Here is a 16571-nt window from a genome sequence, read left to right as displayed (position 1 = left end):
TGGGGTTTGTGTCTGCCTCTGAAGCCTTTAGTAATGGCCACTGTCAGACACAGGATACTGACCTAGATACACCAGTAGTCTGATCAAGTGTGGCAATTCCTATGTTCTTATGAATGATCAGTCTGGTTTCATTTATATCCAGGGGTGAAAATAACTTGAGACTTACTGGTACGCAGGGCTGGGGTCCTGAGCAAGGGGGGGCCCTTGGGTGGAAGGGGCGAGGCCTCGGGTGGAAGGGGCGGGGCCTTTAAATCACTGCCACTACCCTGGGACTCCAGCAGCGATTTAAAGGGCCCAAGGTGCTGACTGTGGTCGTGGTGGCTGGGAGCCCTAGGCCCTTTAAATCCCCACCAGAGCCCCATGGTAGCGGTAGCTGCAGTGGCAGCCGGGAGCCCCGGGGCTCTGGCGGTGATTTAAAGGGCCAGGGCCCTTTTAAATTGCCGGCCTAGGGAAGCTGCCCCCTGCAGGTACGGTTGGCTGTGTACCAGCTCTTGCTGGTATGCCGTACCGGCTTACTTTCACCTCTGTTTGTATCTGACCTCCTTTTCAGCACTTTCTCTAAAATCCTCTTGAATCTCACCAGTAGTTGAATGCTATTTTAATATTTCATAAACTGCCCTTTCTAATGGAGTCCATGGCCATGTACGAGATCCTTCTGGATCTCATTTGTCTCTTGGATCGTGCAAAAGTTGTCAGCAGCACTTCCTCTGTGCGAGCTGACTTCAATATTAATCAAGCTCTTTTGGTCTCTGTACTGTATGCTCAGTTACATAAAGGGCAGCTACACTCAAATTCGGTTTGGGCTGTGAGAAGCATATTTCTTGTCAGCTACTCTAGAGAAATTACCATTAGGTTTCCCAGGAAATGAAAATATATATTGTCCTTTTTACCCTTCAGAACCGAACCAATATTTTTATAATCTTAAAGCATATTTCCGAGGCAGATCTGGGACTCGGAGGAGAAATACGGCAAATAATCTTCTAAAGCGAAGGGTTGTGGTCCGTTGGCTTCCCCCTCTCTCTGTCTCTCTGAAATGATTAAACATTTACAGCACAGGTGGTTTCAAACTCAGATGTAAATTATCACATAAGATTCTCAGTGTGCCTACTTAATACGTATTCATGAATGCTTTCTGGTCCTGAATTACTCATGCTCTGATTTGCTGTTCCCAGTTCACTTTCAAGCATTTTTAAGCATTTACCAAAAAACACTTACAAAATATACAGCCAAAGCATAACATTAGCACTAGTGGACAAACAGTCCTCAACATAGAGGCTGGACAAATTCCAGGGAGAAAGCTGGGAGAATCCATCTGACTGCAGTCCCACAGGGAATGTTACCATTCTGTCCTAATGTGTATAGTTAAATTGTAAGCTCTCTGTATTTTAGGCGTCTGGTAAACAAAGCATTTAAGCACTTGCTCAAGTCCCACTGAAATTTAATGAAATGTAAGCATGTGCTTATGAGCCTTGTGAAACAGGTGGACTTTAAGCACATGCTTACCCGCTTTCCTTTTACTGAGTAACAAACAACTTCATGTAAACTATTGCTCCTCAATCTTGCAAAGCACTTGACGTCAGTCGTTCCACTGAAGTCAAGCGGATCCTTAAGTGCTTTGCTGGATTATAGTCTCAAGTATTAAGGCAAGATGGTGCAAAATGCTCCGTGTGGTCATCTTAAAACAGAGGCTTGTTGTGAGCTTGCTCTGTGAGAAACATTGCAGACTATAGTTGCTGGGGAGAAGGCGGGGGAAAGCAAGGGCCTGATTCATCGTTCAGTAGTCTCCTCTAAAGTGGGAGAGTCTCCACGAAGGTCAGTGGGCCACACCATCAGCTGGTCTAAATCAGCCTTCCTCCATTGCAGCTCTATTGGTTGATTTACAGCATCTGAGTATCTGGCCCAATTCACGTCTTGGCCACACTTGCGAGTTACAGCGCAATAAAGGAGCCCCGGGCGCACTAGCTCACTCCGCGTCCACACTGGCAAGGCACGTAGAGCGCTCTGACTCCGCGGCTACAGCGCTGCTGGTCGCCACCTCGGCGAGTGGAATAACGTTTGCTGCGCCCCCGCTGGAGCGCCGCGGCACCAGTGTGGACACCCTGGTCCTAGAGTGCGCGCTGATTGGCCTCCAGAAGTGTCCCACAATGCCAGTGCTAGCCACTCTGGTCATCACTTTGAACTCTACGGCCCTGCCCTGAGGTGACCAAGCATCAGACCCGCCCTTTAAATTCTCTGGGAATTTTGAAAAATCCCTTCCTGGTTGCTCAGCCAGGCGTGGAGTGCTCTCAGCCAATCTTTCCAGGTGACCATGCCTCCGTGCGCCAGGCGAGCCCCGGTATGGAGCAATGGCAAGTTGCTGGACCTCAACAGTGTTTGGGGGGATGAAGCTGTCCAGTCCCAGCTGCGTTCCAGCCGTAGGAATTACGATACCTTTGGGCAGATATCAAGGGACATGACGGAAAGGGGCCATGACCGGGATGCACTGCAGTGCAGGGTTAAAGTGAAGGAACTGCGGAATGCCTACCGCAAAGCCCACAAGGCAAACCGCCGCTCCGGTGCTGCCCCCGCAACCTGCCGTTTCTACAAAGAGATGGACGCAATACTTGGGGGCGACCCCATCTCCACTCTGGGGACCACCAGGGACACTTCAGAGCCCAGTGCAACAAGGGAAGATGAGGAGCAAAGTGGGAGCGAGGGTGCTGAGGTGGAGGAAGACACCCCGGCATCCCTAGATGCATGCAGCCAGGAGCTGTTCTCAAGCCAGGAGGAAGGTAGCCAGTTGTGGTGGCCGGTGCTTGGGGAAGGACAAACACCAGAGGAGGTTCCCAGTAAGCAGCTTTTATTTTGGGAAGGAAGTTATTCGGTGCGGGCTCCTGGGGCGAGGAGGGTTAGGGCCGTATGCATGCCTAGATGCGGAATAGGGCGTTGATGTGCTCTCTCACATCGCGGTAATCGGCCTCAGTGATCTCTTCAAAGGTCTCATCCAGAACTTGGGCAATACGCTTGCGCAGGTTTCTCGGGAGAGCCACTGTGCTCCTTGTCCCAGTCAGGCTAACTTGTCTGCGCCACTGTGCCGTGAGGGGCAGGGGGACCATTGCTGCACACTTGCAAGCTGCAGCTGGGCCAGGGCAGAAGCCGCATTGCAGTAGAAGACCCTGTCTTTCTTCCCAGGTCACCCTCAGCAGCGAGATATCTTCCAGGACCAACTCCTGTGGAAAATGTGGGGACAGTGTTCAGTATAGGGGTCCCCTGCCGCTGTTGGCTCTCCCCAAGGCACAGAAACCTAGAGGACAGTACAGCCATGGAACAGTCAGTCACGCTTGACCCTGTGCTTACTCACCGTTTTGGGGCTCCCGTGGGTTATCCCGTGCACTCGCTTTGGGATGGGAAAATTATGCTATTGTGTAGACTGTGCTTGCCCGTAAGTACGGGGGAATCGTTGCTCTGTCTGGTGTGAACAATGCTGCCTCCGTTAAGTGTTGCCTTTTGCCTTTACAGATGCAACCTTGAGATCTCAGCCGTCTGCGTTATCACCGGCCGAAAGACTCCAAAGAATCAGAAAGAGGCCACACAGAAGCAAGGAAGACATGCTGCATGAAATAATGCAGCATTCAAGTCATGGAAAATCAGAAAGTGCAGGAGTGGGGGGAGAGTGACAGGAGGGTCCGCCAGCAGAATGCGGAGCGCCGGCACCAAAGCACGGAGCGGCCGCTAAGCATCATGGAGCGCCAAGGGGACTCGATCCAGGCGCTCGTAGCCGTGCACCTACCGCACCTGCTCCCCGCAGCCCTTATCCCAAAACTCTTGTGCCCCCATGTCACTGCCAACCCACTTTCCCCAACATCCGGGTTCTTACCGCCACCGGCTGCCTCCAACACCCGTGGCTTCACCACCCAGCCCTGAAAACTACGACCCTTACCCACAGCACTCAACCCCCATCACCATGCAGCATAGCCATCCTGAAGTGCAGCACTCATTGCACGGCACGCCAGACAGGACATACGCAAATCTGTGATTGTACCGTTCCCTACCTCCTTGCCCTTTCTGTTTCCCAAGCAGTTCTGTCTCTTTTTCAATAAATAAATGGATGTTTTGGCTTTGAAAACATTCTTTATTATTGCATAAAGTAAAAGATACCTTAGCCCAGGAAAGAAACAGGCTCTGCATGTCAGCATAGCAAACATAGACTCCTACTAACATTGGAACCACTGCACTTCAGTCCCGTGCAGGGCACCATACATTACTGGTGTTTTTCAGCATCAAATTGATCCCTCAAGGCATCCCTAATCCTTGCAGCCCCCCCGCTGGGCCCCTCTAATAGCCCTGCTCTCTGGCTGTTCAAATTCAGCCTCCAGGTGTTGAACCTTCAAGTTCCCTTCCTGAGTGAATCGTTCACCCTTCCCTTCACAAATGTTATGGAGGGTACAGCACGCGGATATAACCGCGGGGATGCTGTCATCGGCCAGGTCCAGCTTCCCCTACAGAGAGAGCCAGCAGCCCTTTAAACGGCCAAAAGCACACTCTACAGTCATTCTGCACCAGCTCAGCCTGTTGTTGAACTGCTCCTTGCTGCTGTCAAGACTCCCTGTTTAGGGTTTCATGAGCAACAGCATTAAAGGGTAAGTGGGGTCTCCAAGAATCACAGTGGGCACTTCGACTTCCCCTACGGTGATCTTCTGGTCTGGGAAAAAAGTTCCGGCTTGCAGCTTCCTGAACAGGCCAGTGTTCCAAAAGATGCGTGCGTCGTGCACCTTTCTGGGCCAGCCTGTGTTAATGTCAATGAAACGCCCATGGTGATCCACAAGCGCCTGGAGAACCATTGAGAAATACCCCTTCCAATTAACGTACTTGGAGCCTAGGTAGGCTGGTGCCAGAATTGAAATATGCGTGCCATCTATCGCCCCTCCGCAGTTAGGGAAACCCATTTGTGCAAAGCCAGCCACAATGTCATGCACACTGCCCAGGGTCACGGTTCTTCTGAGCAGGATGCGATTAATGACCCTGCAAACGTGCATCAACATGATTCCAACGGTTGACTTCCCCACTCCAAACTGGTTAGCGACCAATCGGTAGCTGTCTAGAGTTGCCAGCTTCCAGATTGCAATAGCCACCCGCTTCTCCACCGTCAGCACAGCTCTCAATCCGTGTCTTTGTGCCACAGGGTGGGGGCGAGCTCCTCACACAGTCCCATGAAAGTGGCTTTTCTCATCCGAAAGTTCTGCAGCCACTGCTCATCATCCCAGACTTGCATGACGATGTGATCCCACCCCTCAGTGCTTGTTTCCCGAGCCCAAAAGCGGCGTTCCACGGTGGTGAGCATGTCCGTGAATGCCACAAGCTAACTCGTGTCATATGCGTTACTCGAGACGATATCCTCGTCGGAGCCCTCACTGTCCCTTTGGATCATGAGGAATAACTTGACTGCCAAACGTGATGTGCTGGCGAGACTCATCAGCAGACTCCTCAGCAGTTCGGGCTCCATTCGCGCAGACCTAAAGGGAGGACAGAGCGCGCAGTACAAAAACCATTGAAAGATAGCGCCAAATGTGGACGGAAGCACAGGGAATGCTGGGGTGCAAACTGATGCATCACGGGGCATTGGGACAGGACCCAGAATGCCCTGTACTCCCTGCCCCCTTCCCAGAAGCCACAGCGCCAGAATGGGAAGAGGTACTCTATGGGATAGCTGCCCATAATGCACCGCTCCCAATGCTGCTGCAAGTGCCCCAAATGTGGCCATGCCAGTGCGCCTGCAGCTGTCAGTGTGGACAGACTGCAGCGCTTTCCCTGCTGCGCTCTCCAAAGGCGGGTTTAACTCACAGCGCTCTACATCTGCAAGTGTAGCCAGGCCCTCAGTTCTCACAGGAAACGGCACCCAACTCTCTTAAAATATGAACATAAGAACGACCATATTGGGTCAGACCAAAGGTCCATCTGGCCCAGTATTCTGTCTTCTGACAGAGGCTAATGCCAGGTGCCCCAGATGGAATGAACAGAACAGGTAATCATCAAATGATCCATCCCCTGTCACCTATTCCCAACTTCCAGCAAACAGAGGGTAGGGACACCATCCCTGCCCATCCTGGCTAAAAGCCATTAATGGACCTGTCCTCCATGAACTTATCTAGTTCCTTTTTGAGCCCTGTTAGTTTTGTCCTTCACAACATCCTTTGGCAAAGAGTTCTACAGGTTGACTGTACGTTGTGTGAAAAAAACACTTCATTTTGTTTGTTTTAAACCTGCTGCTTGTTCATTTCATTTGGTGGCCCCTAGTTCTTGTGTTATGTGAAGGAGTAAATAACACTTCCTTCTTTACTTTCTCCACACCAGTAGTAATTTTTATAGACCTCAATCATATCCCCCCCTTAGTCATCTCTTTTCCAAGCTGAAAAGTCCCAGTTTTATTAATCTCTCCTCATCTGGAAGCTGTTCCATACCCCTATGGCAGGGAGGAGGGATAGCTCAGTGGTTTGAGCAGTGGCCCGCTAAACCTAGGGTTGTGAGTTCAATCCTTGAGGGGGCCATTTAGGGATCTGGGGCAAAAATTGTGGATTGGTCTTGCTTTGAGCAGGGGGTTGGACTAGATGACCTCCTGAGGTCCCTTCCAACCCTGATATTCTATGATTTTTGTTGCACTTTTCTGAACCTTTTCCAATTCCACTATAAAACAATGGAGGTGATAACAATTGAAAAGTCCCATTGACTTTGAATAGAGCTGTCAAAACAAGATGCTGGTGATAGTGTCGTGATGAAAATTTGTTGTATCTGTCAGAAGTAAAATGCAACATTGTTTGAACTGGCTGGTTGGAAAACTTTAAAACTGTATGGACATAATGAACTGAATTATACTGGTGTGAAACTGAATTCTTGGGGTGAAATCCTGGCACCATTGAAGTGAATGGCAAAACTCTTATTGGCTTCACTGAAGTCAGGAATTCACTCCAGTCTTTTTTTTTTTTCAATCTGCAACTCTGTCTTTTTTTAAAAGTATATTTGAAGTTCAGATTGGGGGATGCAGAACTCCTTATTCAAATAATTAATTCCTTGTACAGATTCGGTGATGACCAAATGAAGCAAATTTTTACTTTTCCTTAACTCAATGGAATGATTGAGAACCTTATCAGATGGACAGCCTGGAAGGAGAACCATAGAACATCACAAGGGGCTATCATTACAGTAACATCACCTGCAGTAAACCTTGCCTCTGTCAGTAGTGCAAGCTTCCCCAGGTTGCCTAGGTGTACTTCGCAGCTCATTGGAGGGAGAGAGGAAGACTAGCCGGCTGGCCTCTCTCACAGCACTATGAGCGTTTGCTGCTTAGTGCAGATTAGGGTTGATGAGGTTTTGTTGTGTGGCTACCTCTTCACTTAGGATAGGGCTTAAATCACCACCAGTCCCCTTTGAATCAGTGACCTAGCACAGAAGTGCCCTTGTAAATGGCTTGATCCACCAGTGTGACAGATTTATTATTCAAACTTTGATCTGAAATTCTGTGGAGCTTTCAGACACTCAGCTTTGCTATTACTGACCTCTTTTTTTTTTTTTTTTTTTTTGTTAACAATCATAGCATCATAGAAAATATCAGGGTTGGAAGGAACCTCAGGAGGTCATCTAGTCTAACCCCCTGCTCAAAGCAAGACCAATCCACAACTAAATCATCCCAGCCAGGGCTTTGTCAAGCCTGACCTTAAAAACCGCTAAGGAAGGAGATTCCACCACCTCCCTAGGTAACCCATTCCAGTGCTTCACCACCCTCCCAGTGAAAAAGTTTTTCCTAATATCCAACCTAAATTTCCCCCACTGAAACTTGAGACTATAACTCTTTGTTCTGTCATCTGGTACCACTGAGAACAGTCTAGATCCATCCTCTCTGGAACCCCCTTTGAGGTAGTTGAAAGCAGCTATCAAATCCCCCCTCATTCTTCTCTTCTGCAGACTAAACAATCCCAGTTCCCTCAGCCTCTCCTCATAAGTCATATGCTCCAGCCCCCTAATCATTTTTGTTGCCCTCTGCTGGACTCTTTCCAAATTTCCCACATCCTTCTTGTAGTGTGGGGCCCAACACTGGACACAGTACTCCAGATGAGGCCTCACAAATGCCGAATAGAGGGGAATGATCACATCCCATGATCTGCTGGCAATGCCCCTACTTATACATCCCAAAATGCCATTGGCCTTCTTGGCAACAGGGGCACACTGTTGACTCATACAGTGGTTATTCCAATTAAGCCCACAGGACCCAGACCTGTGCTTCTACCTGCAAACTATCCTGATATGAAGGAAAGATAGGAAGACTAATGAAAGGCCAGTATGACTCCATCAGGAAGTCTTTAATGACAAGAAAATTAAAAAAGGAGTCCTACAAAAAGTGGAAACATGGATGAATTGCTAAGGAGGAGCAGAGAAGTCTTGCACTTGCCTATAGGGACAAAATGAGAGACACCCAGCAAAGGACAGAAAAAAGCTATAAAATGGGGTTCTTCGAATACAATAGGAGTGAGAGGAAGGCAAAAGAAATTGTAGAACCTCTACTTACAGAGGAAGGATAGCTGATGACCTCAACAAGACTGAGGTGTTTAGTGCCTATTTTGCTTCACTCTTCCCTAAAAAGGCTAATGGTGACCAATTAATATCAACCATGAGGGGGAAAGAATGCAAGCCAAAGTAGGGAAGAAAAGGTTAGAGAATATTTAGTATAGAATATCAGAGTTGGAAGGGACCTCAGGAGGTTATCTAGTCCAACCCCCTGCTCAAACCAGGACCAATCCCCAATTTTTGCTCCACATCCCTAAATTGAACTCTCAACTCTGGGTTTAGCAGGCCAATGCTCAAACCACTGAGCTATCCCTCCCCACAATAAGATAAATTGATGTATTCAAGTCAGCAGGGCCTGATGAAATTCATCCTAGGGTATGTAAGGAACATGCTGAAGCACTCCCAGAACCGTTCGCAATTATTTTTGAGAACTCTCAGAGGATGGGGGAGGTCCCAGAGGTCAGGAGAAGGACAAACATAGTAACTATCCTGAAAAAGGAGAACACAGAGGGCCAGAGGAATTATAGACCAGTCAGCCTAACTTTGATACAAGGAAAGGTACTGGAACAAATTATTAAACAATCAGTTTGTAAGCACCTAGAGGATAATAGGGCTAGATGTAATAGCCAGCATGGATTTGTTAAGAACAAATCCTGCCAAACCAACCTAATTTCCTCCTTTTGACATGATTACTGGTCTAGTGGATTGTGGGGAAGCAGTCAACGTGATATAACTTGGTTTTTGGTGTGGCTTTTCACAGTCCCACATGACATTCTCATAAGCAAACTAGGGAAATATGGTCTAGATTAAATTGCTATAAAGTGGATGCACAACAGCTTGAAAGATTGTACTCGTAGTAATCATCAGTAGCTTTCCGTCAAACTGGGAGGGGTGTATCTAGTGGGGTCCACATGGGTCAGTCCTGGGTCTGGTACGAGTCAATCGGTTCATTAATTACTTAGATCAGTTGTTCTCAAACTTTTTTTTCACAGACCACTTGAAACTTGCTGAGGGTCTTAGCAGACTACTTAATGATCTTTCCAAATGTAGTTTGTACTGTTAGCTAACTATTGTAAAGCGCTTTGGATAAAAGCGCTATATTAAAAAAAACTTAATAATAATTAATGTTTTTTGTTCTACAAATAAAAGCACACAACTTGTATTTTAATATCAGTAGTCTTACCTTTCTAATGCAATGGTTGTTCTCTCTCTCCTGCACCGCAGCAGCCCCCGAGCTGGGGCTGGGAAGGAGCGGGGTGTCTCCCTGGCAGCTGCAGCCCTGGAGCTGGGGAAAGCTGCTCCGCTTTACACAAGGTGCTACATTTGCCCCAGGATTGTAAAGGGAGGTAAAGTAACATAAAGCCATCTCTGGTCCTGTACCACGCAAATATGTTGTGCTCAGGTGCTCCAGAGGGCTAACACCACCATACATTAGAGATACATTTTAACTTTCATTTAGGTCTGATTTATCCTATGTGGATAAAGAGTGGGTTAAAGCAGCAGTGGGAGGGGGTGGGGGAGAACATGAAGTATGGTCTTTCCATAGCTCTTACTTGTCTAATATTTTTTTCTTTTGATACAAGAAAAGAAAACCCAGGTGAATTTAAGATTTACCCACTGGGAAACTGGCACAAAAAAGGACAATCCTGTACCAAGCTAAATTACATATGAACTTTGAGAGAGACATTTATTTTTGATGCGCATGACGTTGGGAAATGTTTAGATGCTCAGCTTATGAAATATCCTCTCCTGAATAGCAGATCTGTAGATAAGGGTATTTTGAAAGAGACAACTTATCTGCTAGGGCTGAGCCGGTAGGTTAGGTAAAAAACTCACCCTTGCCTGGTTTCAGTTGAAGAAACTCCACTTCTGTGAGTCTGGGTTCTGGAGACTTGGCTAATGTACCCCTTACGTTTGCATATGCAGGGGCATGCATTCAGGGCATTATGCTTTACAAGAGGGAAGGAGAGTGGTCTAGCCAGGTCAAGCGTGGAAGTCAGGAGATCTGGCTGATCTGCCACAGACTTCCTGTTTGACTTTGGCTGTGTCATTTAACACTGCCTCATTGTTCCCTTCTATAAAATGGGCTTAACACCTACCTCACCAGGATGTGTTAAGTCTTAATTCACTCATGTTTATAAAGGGCTTTGAGCATTTCAGACAGAAGGTGATATAGAAGGGCACAGTATTATTTTGGAATGAATTATACATGCTTCTAGCAGAATGCACACATTCCCCTTTCCCCCCGGACCTACCGGAAGCGTGCGGAAACAGCCTTCTGAAAGCATCCCTTATGCAGAGGGGACTGCCTATCTGGTGTAGTGCTTGTGTCCAGGTTCCCTGTTCTCAGCCCTGGTGTAGAGGATGGAGTGGCAGTGTAAAGGGGGTGGGTGGAGAGTGTGACCGCAGTGCACTATGCTACAACTAGTCTGCTTTCCAGGATGCATCCGGGGAAATGGGAAGCAGAGTACAAATCAGAGCAACCCTCGGGATGCTCTAACACAACAGGGCCAGGGCGGAATACAGGGAGTGCAAAGAAGGCTTAAAACCACCTTTGTCTACCATCACCTCCTCATCCTCAGCACAGGCACAGGGACATGGGAGTAACTGAGACTCACCCGACTCCCCTCTGTCTATCCCAGCAAGCCGTACGTAGGTTGAAAGTCAGGGTTTGACGATGTACATACATAGTGTGCAGCTAGTGGCACTGTTAAATCTGCCAGAAGTTTTTCTCAACAGCTACAGGGGAACGTGCCTTCGAAAATGCCGGCATGACGAGAATGTTAACTGGTGGAATTAGGGTTGTGGGAATAGCCAACCTTTCAGTTTAGTGGCTGAACTGCAGCATTGCGGAAAAACTAGTTTTGGGTTAACCTGAAATGAAACTATTTACATTTTTTTTGGCGAAATGAATTTTTTTTTTGCGGGGGGGGGCGGGAGAGAACTTGTCTCAGATCAACCAGTGTGTAAAGTTACCCCACCCCCAAATGTAAAAAAAGTGAAATTCAAAACAAAAATGTGTGTCCCTTTGTAAAATCAAAACATTTCCTTCTGAAAGTGTTAGAAATGCGGGTCTTGAAAATTAACTCGTTTAGAGCACTCCCATTAAAATACAGCTAAGTGTCAAAGGATCCAAGCAACAGCCTTTCTCACTGCTGTTTTCTATGCATTTTTTTTCTGTACAGGTGGATTCTGATGACACGATTACCACGGAGGAGCAGATTTATCTTCTCCTGGAAGCCAAAATTCAGTGTGAACTAAACCTCACAACCCAACTACAAGAAGGAGGTGAAGTACTTAAGCACCCGATCTTTCTCTTCCCTCCACCATCAGTACTAAAGGGGTGTCAAGACTGTCCAGTATATTGACCATCCCAAAGCGCAGGAGATCAATGCAGAAAGATCCCAATTTTTTTCTTATTCAACATTTCTCTGAATCGAATCGTGTGTGTGTGTGAATTGTGCCTTTAATAGACATTCCTTATTTCTCTCCCAATTTATCTTGAAGACTCAAGGAGACAAGGTTGCACATAGGCTGATGCTTCAAAGTGATCAAGGCTTTTGAGCCTTCTTTGATATCCGTAGTTAGTGAGGTTCCAGTCACTTGACTTCATGGATGTGCCTGAGATACCACATTCTCTTCATAGTCTGTTTTATTATTCCACACTGCTGTGGAGTTAAGTTTAAAGGTGAGCTGAAAAGGGTTTTAAAAAACATGCCTTTTTTGCTCTTTTGGAAGAGATTTTATCTTGGCTATCATGAATGTCCAGTTTGATCTTTCCTGGTTTGCTAGAAGGTCTCAGGTTTCAGAGGAGCAGCCGTGTTAGTCTGTATTTGCAAAAAGAAAAGGAGGACTTGTGGCACCTTAGAGACTAACCAATTTATTTGCATCCGATGAAGTGAGCTGTAGCTCACGGAAGCTTATGCTCAAATAAATTTGTTAGTCTCTAAGGTGCCACAAGTCCTCCTTTTCTTTTTTTAGAAGGTCTCAGACATCTTTATTGTGAACAATAACACCTGAATTGAAAGGATGAGGCTACAGAATCTTTAACAAAACTTTCTTTTGTCTAAAATGTTAGCCACTGAACTTAAATAGTTGTTAATTAAGACAAATCAAATATAAAGACTTCAAATCCCTTCTTCTCTCAGTTGATGAGCTTTTACTCTTTTGACTCTTCTGACATCCCTACAGCTGAGCAGATAATGGATTTTTATTTTTTTTGGTTCAGCGCTGAACTGAAAAATGCAAAATAAATGTTGTGTAGTATCCATCTAAATACTTTGTTCAACCTGAAATGATTGCAGATGGGATTGCTGTCTTTCGCCCTTTTTAATTAACTTAATTTCTATATGAAACACCATTTTGAAATGAGAAGTCGAAATGTTTCACTGTTGAAATTGCTGAAATGAAATGCTTCATTTCAAAATGTCAAAACCATTTTGTTTCAGAACCAGTGAAACAAAATATTCCAAAACTTTTTTTTTTTTTTGGCTGAAGCTACTTGCCAAATTAGACCTGAATGTGTGTGTGAATATTTGCCCAAAGCAAAATTCACCTAGCCCTAGACATCACCATTTCACTAGTTCTGCATTCTTTATGGAGAGTTCCAGCCCAGTCAGGACTTGAATTTCTAGGTTTCCTGATTCTTTTCCTACTTACACTAGAGTTACCCCCACTATAACTCTGTTGGCTTCACCAGTTGAAAATCTGGCCTCTAGAATTTAGAAAAGATCGGCTAGTCTAGCTCCCTGTCACTGCAGGATTAATTCCTACAGACCACATATCGGTTCACTCTGCACACTATTTTCAAAAACATATTGTATCACCCCATTTACATGGAAATGCTTCAAAGACATCATAAGTATTGAGATACTCTTGCGAGCGGTTGGAGAAGAGATTTATATTGGAGGATGAGGACTTGGAGTAAAAGGAATTTGGGATAAAAGGGAAACCACAAAATTAGGCTTTGCTTTGTTTTCGTTTGGTTTTGTCTAAATAAGAAAACATGTCTTCTGTACATACATATTATTACTGTCAGTAACAATGTGTAATAGCAACCATAAGAACAGTCTCACCAATAAATAATACTAATGCCAGTCGTCATAATAGTAATATCACTAATAACAGTAATCACGGTTTCCAAGTTTTTTGAAAGAAGATAATTTATGGTGTTCATTGAGAGGAAGATGGCAAGTTAATATTCAATTGAACATAAAGTATTTTTTTCCTTCTACCAGACAATGCATGTGTACTGTTTACATGCACAAAACAACTCTCGGTGAACAAAATACTTACCGAAGCCTGTTTTCACGAGAGCTCCACAAAAATGAATGCAAAGTCCAATGGCTTAGGTCATGTGAGTTACAGTAACACACAAACATGTCTGTCGAGGTGCCACAGAAAAATGAATACTATGAACTAGGATTTCATCTCACGACCTATTTCACGACACTACTTAAACATGTGTGTAAATCAATCTGTATTCCAGATAGGATTTAGGTACATCCTTAACTTTAAGACCATGCTGTACAAAAACATGTGTGTAAGTGCTTCCTGAATAAGGGTGCTTTCTTTACAATGCTGTGCATTTGAAATAATCCCGTTCTTAGGAAGTGGTGTTTTTCCAAATTTACGCTAGTGTAACTGAGATCAGTATCTGGCCCTGAAGCTTTACAGAATGAGTTAAAAATAAATATTTAAGAAGCCCCGAAGTTCAGGTTTTCCTTTGATATGCTTTTTTGGTGGTAGTGACTTCCTGTAGTGGACCTGAAATAATATACGAGCCTTTTATACTTATTCTTAGTAGTGAAGTCCCTGACAAGTGTAATTCTTAATGGATGAAACAAACTGGAACAATCTTTAACCACACAAAAATTACTGGATCAAAAGTTAATCAGATTTTACGTTTGTTCAAAAGCCAACCCCTTTTAAGCAGCCAAATATAATTGGGTATACTTGTTCTGAGACGAGATGTATTGAGACAGTGAATAAAGGGTAACTGAGTTGGTTGCTATTTCTTTAATAGAATAATTTCAATTATATTTCCAGAAAGGTTGCTGGGTCTCTGTTCTGCACTGATGAATGACCTGTATTTCCCACTGTGTGAATAAAAGAGGCAGGCTAAGTGATGTGGAGAGTTTGAGACCCAGTCTATACTACAAAGTTAGGTTGACATAAGCTGCCTTGCATCAACCTAGTTGTGCATGTGTCTATACTTTAATTTGTCTCCCACCAACGTAAGTACCCTGTTGTGGTGACACAGTGACACCGCCTCCCCGAACGGCATTGAGCCACGGTTGATGTACTGAGGTCAACGTGACGTGAATGTAGACACTGTATTACCTATGCCAACCCTAACAGTCCTCCTGCAGCTGTCTCACAATGCCCGACACTGACCGCTCTGGTCACAAATGTGAACTCCACTACCCAGGGGGTCACGGACACTGGAAGCCTCTCTTCCTCCCACCTTAAAGCCTTGTGAATTTTTGAAATGCCTTTTCCTTATTGCCCAGCTTGATGAGCGCACGTCGCAGCTCTTGATTGTTATGTACAACTGCTCAGCTGACTGTGCTGACTACACGCTCCAGATGTACACGGACCAGCCACGGAAATTGCATGGGGGATGCAGGAGAAGGGGTATGACAGGGACCAGCAGCAGTGCCGAATGAAAGCCAAGGAGCTGCAGCAGGCATATCAGAAGGTCAGGGAAGCCAACAGTCAATACAGTGCTGAGCTACAGACCTGCCCCTTTTGCAAAGAGCTGCATCCCATGCTTGGTGGAGACCCCACTTACACCCTGCACGGCATTGTGGATGTCTTCAAGGAGCTGAGTCACAGGCCCCTGACATGAACAGTGAGGAGGAGGAGGATGGGGAGAGGAGGGAGACATGCGACGGCGGGCCCAGCTATGCTGCAAGTCAGGACCTGTTGAAGACTTCACAGCAGTCCAGTCAGCCCCAGGGGTCGAGCACAGGCGAGCTTGATGCAGGGGAAAGAACCTTGGGTAGGCGTGTAAACGTATTTTCCATTCCAGTGATGTACTGATGGTGCTCCCAGCTTAGCAGGATGTAGCTCTCAACTTTTTCATTAATTTATTCGTACTAGAAGAGGTAGCAGTACAACAAGCAGAGACAGTTATCTGCTTTTCAGTCCCCTGTAGAGTTAGGCAGGGGAGGCCATGCAGAGCAGTTTATGTACAGAGGGGCATCCTTTGTGTTTCTGTTTCTGGGAGTGAGTGACAGAGGATGGATCACTTGATGATTACCTGTATTGTTCATTCCCTCTGGGGCACACTGGCCACTGTCAGAAGACAGGATACTGGGCTAGATGGACCTTTGGTCTGACCCAGTAGGGCCATTCTTATGTTCTTTGAATTCTCCTGAGAGATCTTGATGAAACTTTCATGGAGGTTCTTTGCAATCCTCTCCCAAAGGTTTCTAGGGATGGCAGCCTTATTTCTTCCTCTATGGCAGGACACTTTCCCACTCCAATCTGTGATGACTTCGTCAGGCACCATTGCAGTACACAGGCTAGCGGCATATAGGTCTGGGTGGCTTCAGGATGCCAGCAGCAGCTGTGCTCTCTGTGCCTTTGTTACCATCAGGAGTGAGATATCCACTAAAATCACCATGGCCTGTGGAAACTGGTACGGGTATTCAGTGCCTGATCATCATAGTTTCGTGCAACTGAACAATTCCTTCCTCATTTCCCGCCCCTGGTGGGCCATACTCCCCATGGCTGGTGCTGTGTGCAGGCAATCCCAAGTAGAAGTGTCAATAAGTATGGCTTGTGTAAAACTTTAGGGGAGCAAGCAAAGGGAGTTCTGACCCTTTCACTTTCTGTTATGACTACAGTGCCAAAGGTACCTGTGTTCTGTCTGTAGCTGCTGGTGTTGCAGCTTTCAGGGCTTCCCTCTCCACGCCCGCGGAATGCCTGAGCCAGATGAGGAGAAAGAGGAGGACTTGGGGCGACATGCTCAATGAGATCCTGCAAGCCAGTGCTGCATCAGACCATGAGCAGAGGGCCTGGAGTGTGAA

At 46.1% G+C, this 16571-nt stretch overlaps 1 protein-coding gene across 1 annotated transcript in view; it reads left to right on the top strand.

The window, feature by feature from the left end:
• Nucleotides 1–16571, top strand: part of PTH2R (parathyroid hormone 2 receptor) — a 96642-nt gene that overhangs the window by 24114 nt on the left and 55957 nt on the right. The window contains exon 2 of the mRNA XM_073304765.2: nt 11721–11823. Within this exon, the coding sequence (XP_073160866.1) occupies nt 11721–11823 (103 nt within the window). The remainder of the gene's footprint in view (nt 1–11720; nt 11824–16571) is intronic.

This window comes from Lepidochelys kempii, chromosome 11 (genome assembly GCF_965140285.1).
Source record: "Lepidochelys kempii isolate rLepKem1 chromosome 11, rLepKem1.hap1, whole genome shotgun sequence".
Classification (NCBI taxonomy): Eukaryota; Metazoa; Chordata; order Testudines; family Cheloniidae; genus Lepidochelys; species Lepidochelys kempii.
The sequence above is the reverse complement of the archived record's forward strand: the minus strand, read 5'-3'. Positions and strand labels throughout refer to the sequence as shown.